The 19769-nt window shown below is 28.9% G+C and overlaps 2 protein-coding genes and 1 long non-coding RNA gene across 7 annotated transcripts in view; 2 read left to right on the top strand and 1 right to left on the bottom strand.

The window, feature by feature from the left end:
* The first annotated feature begins 406 nt into the window (after positions 1-406).
* Positions 407-7016, top strand: LOC118071643 (Protein tyrosine phosphatase 61F). Of its 3 annotated transcripts, XM_035090889.1 has the most exons (9): positions 407-768; positions 1573-1734; positions 1861-2126; positions 2472-2697; positions 2811-2963; positions 3177-3348; positions 3440-3638; positions 3941-4051; positions 6726-7016. In XM_035090889.1, the coding sequence occupies exons 1-9, from the start codon at positions 679-681 to the stop codon at positions 6784-6786; spliced, it is 1440 nt and encodes a 479-aa protein (XP_034946780.1). In that variant the 5' UTR covers positions 407-678; the 3' UTR covers positions 6787-7016. The 3 variants fall into 3 exon arrangements, with proteins under 3 accessions (XP_034946780.1, XP_034946779.1, XP_034946778.1); XM_035090888.1 differs by lacking the exon at positions 6726-7016 and having other exon boundaries at positions 2811-2960; positions 3941-4747; XM_035090887.1 differs by lacking the exon at positions 6726-7016 and having other exon boundaries at positions 3941-4747.
* A 1294-nt stretch (positions 7017-8310) lies between these two features.
* On the top strand, positions 8311-9146 carry LOC118071771 (uncharacterized). The gene is made up of 3 exons (XR_004690938.1): positions 8311-8539; positions 8626-8726; positions 8927-9146. It is a non-coding gene; the product is annotated as an uncharacterized lncRNA (long non-coding RNA).
* A 1049-nt stretch (positions 9147-10195) lies between these two features.
* The window catches only part of LOC118072107 (serine/threonine-protein phosphatase 4 regulatory subunit 1-like), an 81241-nt gene continuing 71667 nt past the window's right edge, over positions 10196-19769 (bottom strand). For all 3 annotated transcript variants that reach the window (XM_035091721.1, XM_035091723.1, XM_035091722.1), the window contains 6 exons: positions 18683-18795; positions 15210-15352; positions 14875-15021; positions 12641-12811; positions 12252-12544; positions 10196-12000 (listed from right to left, as the gene is read on the bottom strand). In XM_035091721.1, the coding sequence (XP_034947612.1) occupies positions 10293-12000; positions 12252-12544; positions 12641-12811; positions 14875-15021; positions 15210-15352; positions 18683-18795 (2575 nt within the window). In that variant the 3' untranslated portion in view covers positions 10196-10292. The remainder of the gene's footprint in view (positions 12001-12251; positions 12545-12640; positions 12812-14874; positions 15022-15209; positions 15353-18682; positions 18796-19769) is intronic.

Raw genomic sequence — 19769 nt, 5'->3', positions numbered from 1 at the left:
ATAATTAATGATGCGTATCAAAACAATTCCAATGGATTTTTAATTATTAGTTTTATCAATTATAGTAATAAATATCAAAAATCGAGGTATCTTTGATTAAAATCATAAATGTAAAAAACTGAAAATTTTTGAAGAAAAAAAAATTATTCTGTATTAAATATATTATAATTTTTTTATTTAATAAAATATTTTTTTCTAACTTTAAGAGTATTAATTTATTTTGTTTATATTTTGTTAAACAAAATGAATATTAAATATTCTTACTTATAAAATTAAATTTTTGAATTTAAGTTCATATAATTAGTTATAAAAATGTGGTGTAGTGGCAGCACTATCGGGCAATATTGTTGTTGCAGTTAACTTTTGCTAGGTAGAGACACTTTTGTTTGCTTCATTCAGTAGACAATTGATGTCTTTGAGAAATGAGTGAATAGTACAAACCGCCGTAACAAAATCGCATGGCTAGAAGTTCCAAATATCTTTGAAGTGCTCATTTTAAAGAGCCTGAGGGCTCCTAGATTACTTTTTCACGATTTTACAAAAACTAAACTGGTATCAACAACATCATTAATCATTTGATATTATTAGAACAACTCTAATTGTCACAACACTTAAGCAAAAAGAATACGAGGATCCAAAAGTGGATAAGCTTTCAAAGTATCAAAGGATACATCCAAAATGACCAACGAGACGCGAGACGCCGTCAGCAATGTCGAGACTGAGTTTCTCGAAATGAACTCTCAAGAAGCTTGGATTGGTTTTTATCAAGTAAGTATATAAAAATGCAAGTAATATTTTACTATTTAATGTGACTCGCCCTTTTAAACCCTACAGTTAGCCATGATTGAATCTACATATTTTATCCTCGTCATTGGTTTTGCTAAATTTTTTTATGTAAAAAAATATTCGAAGAACGATGACAATTTGTTATTATTTATTTCCTCAACAATTAAACGGATGATGACACCGATTCAATTGAATCTCATTTATTTAATCTAATTACAGGTCATCTTAAATTGGATTTGAATCACTTTTCGCTTTTTTCAATACAGAAAAGAATATAAATAACTAACAACCGGAATCTTGATATTTATGGTTCATAAATTAATCTTGAAAGCTTTCAATGCGTAGCTAATTGTAATTATTCATCTGCTTTATATAGCAATGTTTTATACTAGAATACATATGCATTTATTGAAAACTAATTTCTCTTGAGTTATTATTAATTATTTACAGTTTATTAATTTTTCTCATAATTATTCTAATTATTGTTTTATTCGTTACCATATTTCATGGTGTGATCTACACAATTTTCTTGTCCGGTTGTGTGGGTGTCAACAACATGTAATCATCGTATTAATTGGCAGGAACACAATACATGCATCCACTTTGGTCGTTTCGTAGAAAAAAAGATTATATATTTATATTCATCTCTTCATCATAATTACTACCATTATTATTTTATTTTTCTCTTAAAATTTCTTGTAATATACTAATTTTTTTATAATAATTTTATCTTTAAGAAACAATTATTTGTTACAATAATAATTAATTATTTTCGTCTCATTTCAGCATATTCGTAATGAATGCAGTGATTTTGACTATGTCTGTGAGGAGTCTAAGAAGCCTCAAAACAAGACTCTTAATAGATACAGAGATGTAGCACCTTATGATCACACCAGAGTGGTATTAAAAAAAGGAACATGTGATTATATTAATGCTAATCTTGTTAAGGTAATTGTTTATAACATGTTTAGCTTATTGAATGTATTTTCATGATTGGACTTGATATCATAAATGATTTATAAGTAAATAATAACTAATCATAAATAATTTTAATTATTATAATTTTTTTTAAAGATGGATCGAGCTCACAGACAATACATTTTGACTCAAGGCCCTCTTCCATGCACAGCTGGTCATTTCTGGCTCATGGTTTGGGAGCAGAATTCAAAAGCAATTCTTATGCTTAATAAAGTAATCGAAAAAGATCAATTAAAGTGTCATCAGTATTGGCCCCTTGGAAACTCATCAAACAATAACTCTATGACATTTTCTGACGTTAATATGAAAGTAGATTTCGTCAGTAAAATTCAATCTTCAGACTATACAACTTCTACATTAAGGTAATATATTAAAAAAGTTACAACAATTTCTCTGAAAGCAATTTTGTTTGAATTTGTTAAAAATAATTCACATGATTATTTTCATAACACAATTTATTGATAAGAAATTTTTTATTAAATATATTGCGACCTTACTGATCCCTTTGGGCATTTAATTATTTATCAACATTTTTGTTAAGTGCAAAACAAAAAGAATTGCATGATAGTTACACAATATATTGTTTGCGCAATCGTCATTGTCACGTAATAAATTGTCTCAAACTAATTATTATTCAAATGTAATTTTTAATTCGACGTATTTTGCTTTTGTTCTTGGTTCATGCAATTTTAACGGAATAAAAAAAGACTGACAGATTTGGATACAAATGAGAGTAGAGAGATTTTACATTTCCACTACACAACATGGCCGGATTTTGGAGTACCACAAAGTCCAACTGCTTTTCTACGTTTCTTAGTTGATGTTAGAAAATCTGGTGCTCTTGATTCCAATGTTGGACCACCAATTGTTCATTGCTCAGCTGGAATTGGCAGATCAGGAACTTTTTGTCTTGTTGATACATGTCTTGTTCTGGTAATTAAGATTGAATTGTTTTTTTTTACACCATTAACTCAAATAATTTTCAAAAACTGAAATTAAACAAATCCCTCGATCAATAAGAGACTTAATTAAAAATAAATTTACAGATTGAAAAAAATGGACTTAACTCAGTTAATATCAGAGGAGTTCTTGTAGAAATGAGGAAATCAAGGATGGGGTTAATCCAGACTCCGGATCAACTAAGATTTTCTTATGCTGCCATAATCGAGGGAGCAAAGCAATTGCCTTCCAATAACGTGGTAACTCATACCAATTCACAGCAGAACTCTGCTTTCAGATATATTAATTTCATTTCTTAATCATTACTTATTTATTTTATTGAAAATACAGTTGAATACCAGATATTATTTGTCGTTCACTAACGTAGAAAAAATAATGTGAAAACATTGTACTGCTGTGTTATTACAAAAAGTATCAAATTGTTGCTAACAAGAGTTCTTCTTTCTTCATAGAACGTTGACAGCAACGAAATAGTGAATCATTATGACGTTGTAACCAACGACATGTTAAATAATTCATTAGTAGAGGATGATGATGAACCGCCACCCCTACCACCCCCAAGAGGAGATTCTTTAACAAGGAGTATGATGTCTGATTTAACACCTAGCCCTGATACAGAAAATGGTAATTTAGTTTTCTTCATTTTTCTGTTCTTCATCCATACAAAAAAAAAATTAATACTTTTATTTAATGGTCGGTGAAATTATATTTAAAGAAAATGGAACTGGTCCTCCAAATAAACCATTGCCAATGGAGCCACAATCAACAGCAGAACATAATAATAAAAATTCATCATTGAACAATACTAATAATATTCATGAAAATAATATTAAAGATATCATGAATGAGAAGAATAACGATAATGATAATTCATTATTCATAAATAGTTCTTCACACGGTGATTCTTCTGATACGTGAGTAATTGAATTAGTCAGCTAAAATTAATTAATATTAATAAACGTGAGAAGTAAAGTAGGTGATTAGAAATGAATTCTTTTAAAGCATGTTGAATCTAAAATGATCTAACAACATAGTAAAATATTGAAAAATGTTAAATTCTTTATTAGAATTGATTCATTAACAAAACAAAAAAAAAAATGGTGAAAAACTTATTTGATGAATTTATAATGAGTTTGAAAGCATAAAATGTTAGTTTAGGATTGAATTTTAATGATCTTGTTTGAATAATGTGTCTTAAATTGATTCTTAATTCTAGGAAAAATGAGTTACGCCATCGTCACCACGACAAGAAGGAACGACTGGCAGCACAAGTGCGAGATATGAAACGACGACAACAGCAAACGGAAAACTGGCAAAATTTCAAGAGGTCATTATTCAAGCCTGTAACAATAGGAATAGGTATAATAGGTGGGGGTGTTATCGCGATCTGTGGTTATTTCTATTTTCGGGGCTAAATCATAAAAATTATATTCTTTTAAAAAATGACAAAAAAACCATAAAAACAGCCGAAAATGAAAAAAAATGGTTTCGTGGATCAAATTAAATCGAGCTTTCATTTATTTGGATAAAAACACCTACAAAAGATCATACAATGAATACCCAGAAAAAACAAAATAGAAATTTTCGATAAAAGAAAAAATGATTTCAACTAATTGTGATCCACGTATTTGAGTGAATATGAATAAAAGGGAGGAACTGAAATAGAAAAGAAATAGAAGGACATGATAAAATGAAAAGATAACGGAGTTTACGAACGCAAAAGTAAGAATTTTCGTGTTTGTATTTTTGTATTGTGATCCGTATGAGTCTGTAGAGTATGTAGAGAGTAGTTATTTTCTACAGATGATTTTCTCTTCAAGTAATTGAACAATTAACAATAATTATTAATCTTAAAAGAAAAGGAATTCTTTCGCGCACGAATAAAAACATTTTTATAGTTTTATAATCAATGAAATATTTTTTTTAGTAATTTCGGAGTATAGAATTCGTGATTATTTTTTTATGCCACATAAAACATATTAGTTCGTGCTATTTTTTTATTACCATATTCAATTGATTTCAATTCAGGGAAACGAAGTTTTAGTTTTTCAATCATTGATGATTTAAATGTATAATGAAAAGATGACTTAATTAATTATTTGTGTTCAGTTAAAACAAAGAAAAAGTAAAAAATTTTTTCTTATTATTATTTAAAACAAAATTACTTACATTTAATGATGACAACTGAATAATCATTATTATATTAGTCATTGTAGAGAAAAATTGATAGTGTGATAGGATTAGATTTGGAATAGTAAATTTTGTATGGATCTTAGAACATACATAATTGTTTCCCATGGGAAAAAAATTAATCGTTTAACCCAATCATTATTGAATTAAATATAATCGCCTAGAGACTGATCTTTCACGAATTGATTTGTTTAATTGTTGATATGAAGCTCATAAATTGATTTAAAAAAAGAGGCTGCAGTAAATATAGATAAATTTTTATTCAACATAGATGTTTTCGTGCTGTTCCCAATTGTTAAATAATACACAAATACAATTGTATAATTTGTTATTTTTCCTGTAATATTAAAAAAAGACATTCCGTATGCCATCAAATGCCCAAAATATGAATAGTAATTAAAAGGTGAACGTTTTCATAAGAAATACGGTGCTAGAGTTGTAGAAACAAATCATTTTGATTTTAAACAAATGGCAGATAATAAGAATGTGCTAAATAAATAGTTTAAGTGAGAATAAAGAGTGCAAAAAGAATAGGTTAAAAGGATAAAAATCATGATGGAAATTTTTTAGATAATAATTTAATGAATAATACTTTAATACGTTATTTTGTACTGAAATGTTTAAATTTCCCACGTAATATTCACCCTGATGCTTAAATATCATCCTTAATTATTGTTTAGCTAAAAAAAAAGATATTAAAACATAGAAACATAGCTAAGTGCCTACTCGTACAAAAAAAAACGTTGCATAACTGGAGAAAAAATTTCATAATTAATTTATAAACGATTGTCACAAGTATTTAAAGCAACTGAGGTGTTTTATAGTGCAAAATGTGGATTATAACTTTTATAACACTGAAAAAAAAATTAGAGTAGATTTTATCAAATTTTACATCACTTAATACTTTTTTTTTATTCAACTTTTTACTACAATAGATGTTTATATGGATTAAATTCCTCCGTTTAATCCGTTTTACTTATAAAATGTGAATAATTGTGTATAATCTTTCCGTAATTATCGTGACTAGCGTCATTAATTTTATCTACAGAAATCACTTCCATTATTTCATTCATCTCTCATTATGAAAATATTAAAATAATAATAGTAATGATAATAATAATGACGTTCAATAATTATATTAATAATAATTATAATCACAGTAAATCGCGTCATTCATTCCAATTAGCATTTCTATTAATCTCACAAATTCTTATTATGCATAAGTTTTGAGTTAATTGATGAATTTTTGAATTAAGTAATTAATTGAAAAAATAATAATACAGTAAAAATGAAAGAAATTAACAATGAATGAATATGGAACGGCACGAAATTTTTACATATATTATTAATAAATGATTGAAAAAAAGCAAATAAAAATAAAGAAAGTCTTCAATAAAAAATTATTAATAATAAAGAAGAATTAAATAATTTTCAAATAATTATATTATTTTCATTATTATTGAGAAAGTGAATATTTTTTTGTTTAATACCCAAAAACGGGATTGGGAAGATTGGTTTATAATGAAAAAAAAAAAAAATAACAGTAATCTAGTAAGAAGTTCTGAATTAATTAGAAGTGAAATTAAAAGTTGTTCTTTTAATTGTATATCACTGTGTGTGATAAAAAGTAAATTGGGTTTATTTATGTAATATATTATGTAATATAAAATTTATATTATGTAATATAAATCTAAATTATTTATATTCCTATCTTCCCATTTTTCTAATAATGTTAATAAATTATTATTAGGATTTATACTGAAAAAAGTAAAAAACTAAGGATCATATTTTATTAAATAAATTAATTTCAGATCAAAAAGTGAAACAACGGAATCGAGCGAGTCTGTTCATGAGGAGGATGAATCTACGTAAAAGAAGAACTTAATTTCTCCATACTTAATAATCATCATCAATTACGATAATTATTTATGTATATCAAACGATTAACGCACAATTGATGATTTTATCAGTTAATGAATTTTCTCACTGGCAGCGAAGACGCTGGTGTTTATATATCTTTATATATGACTATATTTATTTACATTTAATATACAAATGAGCAATAATTAAACACAAAATTAGCAATAAATAAGTAAAAATATTGAAATGATTTTTATGATAAAAAGTCAAATTTTGAAATTAATAAATCAATTTTTTCATTAAAATTTAATTAAAAAATCCTGCTTCTTCGCCTCGGTCGAGCTCAAAATCCTTTTTTTTTTTTAATTTGAATTTTCAGAAAAAGAAAAAACAAAAAATACATGGAAAGAAAAAAAACATGTACTACTTGAAATTGCCTTGATAGTCAGTTATTATTGATGAAAGACGTCAAAGTTTTAATTTTCCGAGCAATTTTTTTACTTTCTATTGTAACTATCTAATTAATGAGCTGCTTGGAGCATTGGATTTCTTTCTCAATCAGCGTTAAACACGCTGGGTTATGGTGAGACAGTCCACAAGGACTTCTTTGGTCATTGTCCTGATTCTATTTGTAGCATTTAACATCTTATCAATGGTTGAGGGTAAAAGACATCAGGTACGTAATCAGTGCCAAAATAATCATGAATCTCATCAACATTGTCCAAATCCTAAGCATCATACCAGAGCAAATAGAAAAAAAAGATCTGATTTGTCAACAATGAATCCTATGTTATTGAATAAAAATCATACTTTTAATATTTTCTATGATAATTCAAAGTTTGATGAAAGGGATATTCCTTTTTTACGTCAAATGTACCATGAAAAACCTTGGAAAAGTGAAAGTAAAAGAGAAAATTATTTAGAAGACCTTGAGAAAATTTTTGGTCGCTTTCCACAGGATGTACATGTAGAAAGAATAGAGAAAAGTTTAGGGCCTGCAAAAAATTCCAATAGAAACTTTCTAAATGAAAATATTCAACAAATTTTGAATAATCTTGAAGAAGAATCTCCAAATCATATTCGTGTAAAACGAGACAATTCCAAGTTCAAGCAAGGTTCTTCTCCATCTATGTCATCTGAATACCTACAAAATTTAGCAGAATCTTTTGCAGGACCATCAGAAGCTGAAGAAACGCTAGATATTGATACTAAAGAGACAGACAATGATGAAAAAAACATACAAAATCCAGAAGACGTAAAAAAACGTGATGTCCATCAAAATTTATTAACAAATAGAAATAAGCACAGACCAAAGCGTGATAGAGATCCTGATGAACTTAAAATTCAGAATTATGATAACAATCACAGAAGTAAAAAAGGAGTTTCAAATTATAAAAATAACCATTCGAAAAATAAAAAAAGTCATAAAGACTCTTTGAAAATTGATTTAATACAAAGACATGCAAAAAATTCGAAAAGCAAGGTAATAAAGGAGAAACCGAATAAAGAAAAAGAGAAAAAAATAGTTGAAAAAAAAAGTATTCCAGAAAAGAAAAATAAATCTTCAAGGGGTTTAAAAAATCGTCAGCATCAAAGAAAAAACAAAAGGAACTTGAAGAATATGAAGAATTTAAAAAAAAATAAGAACAGAATTAGTAGAGAACGAAGACATAATGTAAGGGAGACTAATGATTTATATGGAAGTTTAAAGTCTTCATCATCCCTTGAAGAGATTAAAAATCTTGCTGAAAATCTCATTTCGAAGGTTTACAGAATTATATAAAACTTAAGTCAATTGAAAAGTCTTAAGATTAATTTCAATTAGCTAATCCATTTGATTTTTTCTCTTAGATTGATCATTTAGGAGAATCTATCAAAAAGCATCGAATAAAACGAAATCCTCATAAGTTATCTACGAATGTTCACTCTAAAGATAATTCTATTTCTTAAGGGTAAGTATGGCTAGTTAGATTAATTTTTTTTTTAGAGTAATCTTGAGTTTTTTTTTTTATTAGAACAAGTTTGATTTATACTCCTTACTTCTTAAATAAAAGAAAGTTTTCTTTCATTAAGATAATTAATTGAATTATTTGAAGATAGATTTTTAATTACACTAATATATTTATTTCAATTGAATATTTTTTTATAATAGACAATAAGAGATTTAATTAATTCATCAAATGGGCTCATAAAATACATAAAAAAGAAATAAAAAAATCAAAAGGAAAAAAGGTAAAAAACACACAAATAAACTGAATTAAGGAATTGCTCAGTTACTTATGGAAAAGAATGATTGATAGAATACTTTTGAAGATATGATTAAGAATTTCCAAAGATGCAGGAAAAGAAACTATCGTCAACTTTCATTTGAATATTATTATGAGTATCATTATTGTAGAATTATTTTATTATTAATATTGATTTATATATAAGCTTCTTTCGATGAATAAATTTACAAATACTAAATAAATCATTTTTTAATTTAGTTTAAATAAATAAAACACATGCATATTTGTTTTAATCATTTTATTGACTTTTTTTCGTTTGAATCACCAATTACATTTTGTTTTATACACATTTTTTATTTAAACAATAATTATTTTCAATAACGTCACAGAATATTCACAATTAACGAGTGCCTTTTGACAAAACAAAGTGTAAAACAAAAATAGCTATTAGACTTAAACGCTAAGTGTAAAATAATTATATTTACGTTTATTTCTTCAGAACTACTTCACGTTCTTAATTGTTAATTGTTTCTTTTATATTTTACAAAATTGCAGCACTATTACTTTACAAACTTGAGAAAATTTACAATTGCATTTTCTCCTCATCTCATTACACTCGTTATTTATATATTCATAATTTTCCTATCAGTTATTACAAAATTGATTATCAGTAAAAAAAAAAAATTTTGAGATTAAAAAATGAGAATAAAAAATAGATATTCAATCACTTTATAAAAATGCCAGAAGTTAACAGTTTATTTGTTCCTTTCGTTACTTGTTTATTTAATTTATTATTTTTTCTTACTATCAGATAAATTCTGTAAACTTTTTATTTACGAATATTCTGTGAAATTCGACCCGTCGAATTGTAACACAGTCGATCAATTAAGTAGATCCATTTTTTTCATATCTAACTTGTTAAACATAAAAACTGCGCAAAAATGGCAAAAGTTTGTCTACCTATAGAAAGCTTATAAAAATTTTCAATTATTTAGTTATTAATTAATTATTGCATTGAAAAAAGGTCTACAATCTCATTTAATCTTATTTTACTTTCTATTCATTTTATTTCATTAAATTATTTATCAATAACGTGTTTTTTTGTAAATCAAATATATTTTGCTTTATTAATAGGCAGTACAAAATTGCAGCACTAAAAAATCTTGGACGATTCGGAAAAATATCACCTAATATTTTTTTTTTTAATTTGAGCTTGAATTTATTTGTTAAAAAAAATTTATGCTAGTTTCAATTTCACTTTTATCTCAAAATCATCAACATCATGTCGGGCTATTTAAAGCCACGGTATTTTCCAACAATTCCACCAGCAATAGCTCTAACATCTCTATCAGGATCATGTTTCATCATTTTAATAACATTATTTATTTTTTCTATTTGTTCTTCACTCAGACAATTCCTAATATTAACAACTTGCGTTGTTAAAGTCCTGACTACAACAAGTCTAACATTCGGAACAGCATCCTTTGAATATTCTAACAGTTCTGGAAGCAGTGTTTTTGCAAATTTTTCACCACTTATCGCTTCTTTAGTTATCAACGATGCACATAACAGTGCAAATGTTTGTCTAAAATTCCATCGGCTTTCGTTAAATACCAACAACAACCTGAGTTTTTTAATTATGGCAGTACTAAGCTCTTCATCGTTAGATAAATAAGAAAAGATTTGAGTCACGAGGTTCAAAGCCACGTGTCGAACAGCTGCTACTTTATCGCAAAGAAGGGTAAATGAAAGTGGTACAATGTGCTTAGAAACATCAGAAGTACCATAAAGAGGAATAGTTTCAAGTAATTTACATGCCACTTCCTTTCTGAATCTCCAATTCCACTCGTTATCCATCGAAAGGAATGCTTCAAGTCGGGGTAAGAATTGACATCGATCTTCTGGCTTTAAAACCATTAAAAACGTGGCCAAATGTTTTAAAGCACCAATTCTAACTTCATCAAGATCTTTAATAAATCCATCGTAAATAGGCAACAGATCCTGAGCTGATAATTCTTCACCAAGAATCATAGCAACTTCGTGAATACTTGAAGCCATTGTCCTTCTTACTTTGTACTCTCTAGCGTCCGATAAATATTTATAAGCAGTCTTCAGCATCGGCCAATTTTCTTTACCAAGAGTTAATACAACTGCTGGAAAATAAAATGCACAATATCGAGGAATTTCTATACTACCCCATGTTAAATCCCAACATGCTGAAGGATCTGCCATAGATACAAAGAAATTTATAAGAATTTGGGGTACAATTGTTTGACCATTTTCATCAATTGATTGTGTGACTATAGTAGTATTTAAACTTGTAGAATTATCTGGATCTGATGAGAGACTTGAAACATTAACTGTGTCATTCAAATGATTCCATGCTTCTGATGTTGAACAATTTTGACTATTGATTGACTCATCTCCGTCAATGTTTTCTTGATTTCTTATATGACTGTCTTCACTTTCACTACACTTTTGGTCCACATCACTAGATTTCAAGCTCTGTTCCGTAGTCTCCTCAGTTCTTGAAGATACTTTATTTCGTTGTTCAGAATTAGAAACAACTATTAATGGTACTGTGATTTCTGAATCATGATTCTGATCACCGTTAATAGATTTTTCAGTGCTTCCAGATGCATCTGACGTCTTGGAATCGTTTTTAATTGATTCTATGAGATCATTATCTAGAGGTAAGTCAGGTGAAATGTAATAGTAAAGGAATGAATTGAATTGATGATAATCTTCAGTAGATGAGTCGTCAGTCTCAGTTGAATCACACCATGAAGTTGTACGATTTAGAGGCACATTTTCTTTATTTGTTTCACCAGAACTCTTTTCTCTTCTGTCTCGTTTTTCTTTCCTTTCTTTTTTGTCTTCGTCTTTTACTTTTGTTGCAAGACCAAACACCATTGCATCAGAATCCGCACATTCAGGATCATCCGGCACTACCATTCTGCATAATGCCAGTGGCGATGCTGATTCTGCAACCGATATCCTAGAATACAAAAAATCTAGTTAGAATGAATTTTTTCTTTCAGATCCTATATTTTACTAGTAATAAAATAATTGATTTTAACAAGAAGCAAAATTTTTTATGTTTAAAAATAAAATCAAATTGATATGTTGAAATTATTGGCAAAAAAAAAATTTATTTAAAGTCATTGCAAAGTTAAATGAATGTATTAATCAGCTTAATAAATTTTTTAATGTTAAGGAAAATAAAAAATACATCATGCCAATACATACATGTTATACCTGAGCTCAGTACCATGTTGATCTGTGAGCACAAGTTCTCCATACTGATTATAAGCAAAGCCTGTAAAACGTTTGGCAAACGTGGAGATAAATGGTCCGAGTATTTGGTATGCCGATAGTCTAACCCACTTGGATTCGTCTTCAAGATAATTCGCGAGAATTTGGGCTAATGTTGTTCGACGATGCTCCAAGGATACACAACATGCAACTGAAACCATTACTTCAGCACACGACTTTCTCACTGTCCAGATTTTGTCATTGCACAACTTTATGTACATTGGAAGCTATACAATTAAAATATATTTTTGTTAATAAACAAAAGAATTTTATTTATTACATATCATTTTATAAGTAATATCAAAACTTAAATAAACACTTACTAATTTTTCATACATTGTTTCTTTAGTCATAGCTGCCGAAAATTCTCCAAAGTTTATTGCGCAGAGTTTCCTTATAAAAAAGTTGACATCGCAGCAGAGCGACAGATACCTTCCCAAAAAAAGTCTCTCGGCTGTTTTTGGATCCAGTAGTGGCGCCACTTTGCTCATACCCTGAAGAATAGCATCATAAACTTAATCATTCATTCCAACATCATTTTCATCAACAATTCTTATAATAATATTATAAAACACATTAGTAAGCCTCTAGAATACTAATTTAATCAATAAGAAAACATAAAGACAAGTTTCGAGATAAATACGTTACTATATTACTTTTATCTGTAATAATAATCATTTGAATGATAGAAATAACTTTCGTAGAAAGCTTAAAATATAAGGATCTATAATAAAAGCAGGAAATAAGCATAATAGATAAAGTGCAATAGCTGATTCTTATCGTTCCGTTTCGCTTATCAAAGCTGGCTGTGATATGCGTAAAGTTCACCACATCACAACCACTCTGATAGGCAAAACAGTCGATGATTCTTTGCATCAAAAAATGCTTTAGATGAAGAAGAGAATCCAGCTGTATCCAGTGGCAGAATATCGTGGGAACTCCATGACGTGGGTATGTGAGGAAGGTCGTTTCCAAGGAAATCTATCTAGATATGTGTTATAAGTTGAAGAGCAAGAGTTTACTCGTAGTCTAGGTAAGGGTTTGCAATTCAGTATCGAGGGAAGTGAGGAGTAAGAAGTCTTCAAGCTGGTTAGGGCCTTGAAGAGTAAAACAGTAAGACAAGGAGATACCACAAGGTCATTCACCGCTGCTGATTACCGTATTGGGAAGAAGTAGTAATCAGGATGAATTCCCCAACAAAGTGAAGAAATGTAAAAAAAAAGTTCTTCAAATAATTAACTTTGGATTTTAATTCTCTTTCAACTTCTGTACTTCATCTTCTTCCATCATTTTTCTTATTTTCACATTTAATAAATACATACAAATTTTCACCATTCATTTTTTCGTTGATTTTCTCGGATTTTGAGTGCCGCAACGCTCATCAAAGCTGGCTGTGATATGATCTTATATTTGACATACAACAGCCACTCTGTGAGCGATGCAGTCATCATTCACTTCTTGATAAAAGCTGCTGCCCATGTCTTCTTCGATATTAGAAAAATTCATTAGTTTCAGTCTTCTTCAATTAAAAACACATATCTTTTACATTATTTTATTTTAAACTTATTTAAATGATACGTAGCTGTTGATAAAAACACCGATCCAACTTGTCAAAAATGGCTGTGATATGAAATAATTTAATAACAACACGTCACAACCAATTTGACGATTGGATCGCGTTTCGTCTACCCTCTCTCTTTTAAAGATAGTTTTCTTGAATTATAAAATAAACATTACAAAACTTAATTTAAGACAATTGTTTTCATTTCCAATTTTTAAAAAAATAAAATAATCTATCTATCACAATAATTTAAATAATCGATTATTATATGATTTTTATATTATATTTTTTTTATTTATAAAAACTATTGATGGAATCTATTGATGATCGATTCTGCGAGCCGACCTCATCAAAGTGGCTGTGATATGACTCGAAACATTCCACAACCAATTTGATGTACCGGACCACAAATGGTTTACAATTAAAACTCCTGGAAAAAGCTTTTATTAATTTTGTTTTTGTTATTCTTGTTCTTTTTATTTTTTTATTCACTGATGACTATTGTATTTTTTCTTGATAAAATAGATATCCTACCTTCAATCTGAATCTCTTCCGCTTTTCCTAGATGAAGTCGGACACAATTTTGCTCATCAAAGCTGGCTGTGATAGTCGATCTCTATAACAAACCGGCTTTGACGGTAAAAGCATGCCCTTTTGCGAGTATTCATTACTTTTATCAATATTTTCAGAACACGTACAATCACTTTTTTTTGTGCTTCAACACTTCTAAAATTCATTAAATGTTAATCTCTTTTATTCATCAATTTTTTAATAACAAAAACTATTTTTATGGTGCTACTAACAAACGCCACATGAAAGACAAGGTAGTGAGACGCGAATAGACGCAAGAACATCTCACTACCCATGTCTTTCACACGGAATTTGCTTTCATGACTTTTTAAAAATGAATAAAATTATTATAATAAATTTAATAAGCAATAGAAACTACTTATAAATAAATTTTTAAACGTCTGGGAAGCTTCAATTAACACTTACATCCAAAGCAAAATTGAAGTACTCCAGCTTCGAAGGGTCCTGAGTCATCATAAGGAGTGTTGGAGCAACCACATTCTCGATCGATTCTTTAACGAGAAGGCCACGTTCTATGAGTGCCAACAGAGCTGCATGTGTTGATTGTCTTACCTGGTGACATTTTTTATAATTAATTCATCAATCTATCATTATAGATTAAATAAGTAGAATTCATATCAAATACAAAGTTAGATTATTATGCCAAAAATTAATTTGCAAGTTAATGTTTTAGAAAAAAAAAATAATTTTCAATTTTTTTATAAACTTTTTTTAATGAGAAAAAAAAAAAATTAAATTACCTGTTGATCAGCGTCATGGTGGAAACTGACAATAATGTGAATAAGATGGTTGGAAAGAACATCTCCGAACCTCTCTGGCGCTTCTTGGCATATCATAGCAACATGGGGTAGCTGTTCGACTAGTTCTAGCCTGACGTTGGCGTCTATTTTTCCAGAAACAGAAAAGAAAGCATTCAATATTATTCAAAACTATTTTTTTTCTTGTATAGAAATTCAAAAATATGGAAAACAAAATGAATTTTTGAATATTTTCCTATTTTTCTTCCAAGTTTTGAAGTATATATTATTGTTTACTAATTCAACTTTAATGCATTTCTTTGGCAAGAAAACTTTCAAATAATGTAAGTTTTAGTTATTCTATTATTCCAAAATATGAAAATCGCATTAATGGTTATTTTATCACCAAATAATTTAACGTTAATGATTCTTAAAAATAAAAACAATAATATCTAGATCAGATATATCAATACAAATGTATTTTCAACAAGAAATATAATCACATAAAGTTTTTCATTTCCACGAAAACCAAGTTTTATGATATTCAAACTTTCAAAATTCATGAAACCGCACTGATATTTTCATAAGATTAGAAAGTTTGGGACAAAATAAATTTAAAAATATGTATTACTTATCAACAAAATATTTAGTTTATATATCTAAATTAAATAATTTCGAAAAACACATTACTCAAACGTTTTTGTAGTTTACCGAAATATTTCAAGTACCTTTTGAACAACACCCAAACGGTCAGCGTTTGTCGACCGGAAATAACTTTTCAGAACCTTATCCCATGGCTATTCTTTCGCCGTCGTTCTTTCCGTTTTAATTTCAAACAAATATACATTTTCTTCGCGTAATCCCAGTACTCAATAAACATCTCACACTTCTTCAAGATTCTGATTAATCGACCCATGTTAGAATAATAATAGCAAACTCAACACTTGGAGGAAATGCTAGAAAAGCGTCCGATGCGGTTGATGGCGTGGGTGCAACTAACCATTTGCATCTGCAGTGGAAAATGTTGCACCTTTGGTTGCCGGAGGCGTTTGGGCCTGGAAAAGGGTCCTATCCCCACCATTATTTATGTTGGAGGAACAGACATGACAGGACTGAAAAGCTTAGGCCATAATTTTCAGGAAAATTTACTGTTTCTTCATCCCTTCAGACGCTTGACGTGGCACACGTGCTGTAAAAGCATTTCTTCCCGCTTTTTTCACGCTCCCTTTTTTTCCTCTCCCTCTTTTAGCTTTTCTATAGCTTTCCTCATCTGCTCCAGGTTAAATATTGGAACGCGTGCTCAATTCTTTTGGGGGCGAAACACGGCTGTCGAATTCATCCCTGATGATTACATACATACTGCTTGCAGCTTTCAGGATACTCTTCAAGGGGAGGAAAAAGTTGCTAGCTGCTGCTGTTATATACTTGTGATGTTACTGCTGCTTTGCAGCCGATGGTCATCAATCATCATAGACCTTATCTTCAACTTCCTCTTTTCTCCTTCTAGAGTGTTCACTCCTCTTTTGGACTAAAAATAAAATTATTCTACGTTCTATCAATTTATTAATGTTTTTCCTAAGATTTCTCATTTATTTTTTTTATTTATTAATTTTCAACTTTAATAATCAATTATTTTTTAACATCAGCATCAACTTGATGGACTCATTTCCAATTATTTTGCCCAAATTTTCCATCATGATATTTCAAGTTCCAATGAAACAAAATGGCTTCGTATGATAGATTTTCATGCAAAAAAATTTTAATAAATAATAAAATATTGGGATGAATTTTTTTGGGCAATTGTTAGTGGATATTAATGCTTGAGAGATGTATGAAAATATTTTAAGAAAGGTTGTTTAATGGCTGAAGATCCACCAACACATAAAATGTCATCAGGGGCAATAGTTAATGCCACTCGCGTTCGCAGGGGATCCAAAAATATTCAAGAAGAAATGTAGAGGGTGATCTTCCTCCTTCTTCCGTTCAAGTATCTTTTTCTGACTCTAGATAGAAGCTGGCACGTGTCATCAAGACCAAAGATGCGTTTTTTCCTTCATAGGAAGTCAACTAAAAATATCATCCAGTTCGAACCCTAATTCCTTTTGTCCTCCGGATGTTCATTGCAACGTAATAGGCTTTCTATTGATCCTATATGGTCTTCCCTACTTTCTTCAGTCTATTTTAATAACTTATCTCAACTGTTTGTTATTTACTGTATATATAACATACAGGTTGTGATTAATATTTTCTCACTTTTATTAAAGAAATCATTCTTCTAAATTTAATAGAAATTTCTGGCAATCATTGTTGGGCAGTTTTGATACCTTTTTTTGTAAAAAAAAATGTATTTTTATTTATTGAAACTAAATTGATGTATTTTATTGTTATTGAATTCAATAGAATTACATGTTTGATTCAAAGCAAAAATAATTTACAGTAACATCATGGGGGTTTTCTAAGGTAAAAATACTCATCTTGTATTCCATTTTGTCTTGTTCTTAAGATCTACGTACTTATACTTAACTTCCGGTGGCACACGTGGCCTTTAATGGAAGTAAAGAAGTCCACCATCATTTTAAAACTTTTCTACAGACTTTTTTCAAACTTATTTTTAACATAAAATAACTTTGACACATTTAGAAAACAAAAAAAAAAAAATTTTCAAGTATAATAGAACTAAAAGAAGAAAGTAAATGAAGAAAAAAAATAAAATTCTTAAGTTAATATAAAGACTTTGAAATTAAGCTCAACTTAAGACTAGCATAATAACGAATTTTTTTTTTTAAATTTATCTATTTATAGACAATCAATTTCCAAGTGCGGTAAAAGTGCAGTAATTTTTCTTTCAGATGCAACTCTATTATTTATTATGCATCTTTGGCGATTTGCAATAGTTTTATGTGCAATGGTGTGAATTATCCAGATGTTTTCCTGATTGCAGTGTATTTTAGTGCGTGATTAAGTTGTAGAAATAGTTTATTTAGTGTGAAGGATTTGACACAGTTTTTTATTTTACTTCAATCCTTCAACACTTCAATGATACAACAGGATGTGAGAATTTAAAAAAATTCTTTCTTGTTTGAAAAATAGTTTGAGTAATATAAAAAATATCAACAGTCATGAAAAACTTTTCTAGAATTCAGAACAACTATAGTGCGAAGTTTCATTAAAGATGGATGCTAAGATTCATGATAGCAATAAAGTAAAGAAAGTTTTTATCCTTGTTTTATTTTTCACGTTGTTTTCTCTTTTCTCAATCAGTACATTATTTTTTATGTTTATTTATATTTTTTCCAAGTATCTAGTGCTTTGAATGGGTGACTTATGTCTCGTATTCGTGACTTCCGTTGTTAATGAATATTATTATTGATTAAATCACCGAGTTGGGTGTTTGTTAACTATTCTTCGTGAGTTTTTAAAACAAATGGTTGGGGGAAAATAAAAAAAAAAACGAAAAAAAACGTTAGAAAACTCACCTGTGTCGTAGACTAATTTGTGAACGGGCTGCATCACTTCCGCAACATTTAGGTCTGTTCCGTTGTCTACTGCACTCCGGAATATTTCTACTAGGATTCGTCCAACAAGTTGTCTATAACAAAAATGATAAATAATTATTAGTTAAATTCACTAAATAATATTTCTGAACATTAAACATTTTTTTCACTTTCATAAACCAATAAATAATATTCATTAATAATAAAAAAAACTTCAATGCTTGAAATTATCTAGATAAATATTTCTCAAAATGGCGGCAAGTCCATGGTATGTTTTTTTTTTTCGTTTATTAATATTAATAAATAATAAAAAATATTTAGTTATAAAAAGATATAATACACTTAAATTTAGTTAAATTTTATTGATAATAATACAAATTTATTTACCAAGAAAATGAAAAACATGTTGAAATGTCTTAAGAAAGTGCGTAGTGACCAAAAAAAGGGACGACGGAAGGATTGGTGTGGCGATCGAAAAATCCAAAAAATTACGACGTAAATAGATGCGTAGTATTTACCCCACCTTGGCGTGTTTCCACATATGTGAGAAGGGGTGTGATGGAGTGGGAGAAGTCAGCTTGGACGCGATATGATTGGACATCAGTCTTGCTGCACAGTCAGTCAATCATGAAGGTGGGAGATACGCAACAACACGAGTCGCGGATGAATTTACCGCGCTTCCATGACTTGACGCCACGCCTACGATACCCGCGCAAACATGGCCGCGCCGCTTTCTCGCAACGTCGCGCTTCTTTTCTGTGTCCCTTTGCTTCTTCAACTTAAAGTGCGCGGTACTTTTTTCAACTGTTTAAATTAAAATAACTGTAGAAAATTAAATCAATGTCAAGGAAAATTAAAAAAACCTTCACTCTTGCTTCAGTCATTTTTGTTTTTAAATATTTCTAAAATACTTTAGCATCATTTTGTTAACTCTTTCACATGATAATTGTTTCAATATAATTTTAAATGTGATTTTATTAATAATTTAATTTATTTAACCTTTTTACAGCTTTAGAAATAATTAGTCTTAGATTTAAAATTTTTTATATGAAAAAGGAAGCAATTGTTG

Source organism: Chelonus insularis, unplaced genomic scaffold (assembly GCF_013357705.1).
Source record: "Chelonus insularis isolate UGA/USDA-ARS -01 unplaced genomic scaffold, ASM1335770v1 contig_88_pilon, whole genome shotgun sequence".
Lineage (NCBI taxonomy): Eukaryota > Metazoa > Arthropoda > Insecta > Hymenoptera > Braconidae > Chelonus > Chelonus insularis.
This window is presented reverse-complemented; position numbering and strand designations above follow the sequence as displayed.

Bases quoted from the DNA above. Each gene is read 5' to 3' on its own strand.
- LOC118071643 (XM_035090887.1), top strand. From the start codon at position 679: ATGACCAACGAGACGCGAGACGCCGTCAGCAATGTCGAGACTGAGTTT. The intron at 2,127-2,471 runs GTAATATATTAA...GAATAAAAAAAG, and splicing joins TATACAACTTCTACATTAAG to ACTGACAGATTTGGATACAA. The intron at 3,349-3,439 runs GTAATTTAGTTT...TTATATTTAAAG, and splicing joins TAGCCCTGATACAGAAAATG to AAAATGGAACTGGTCCTCCA.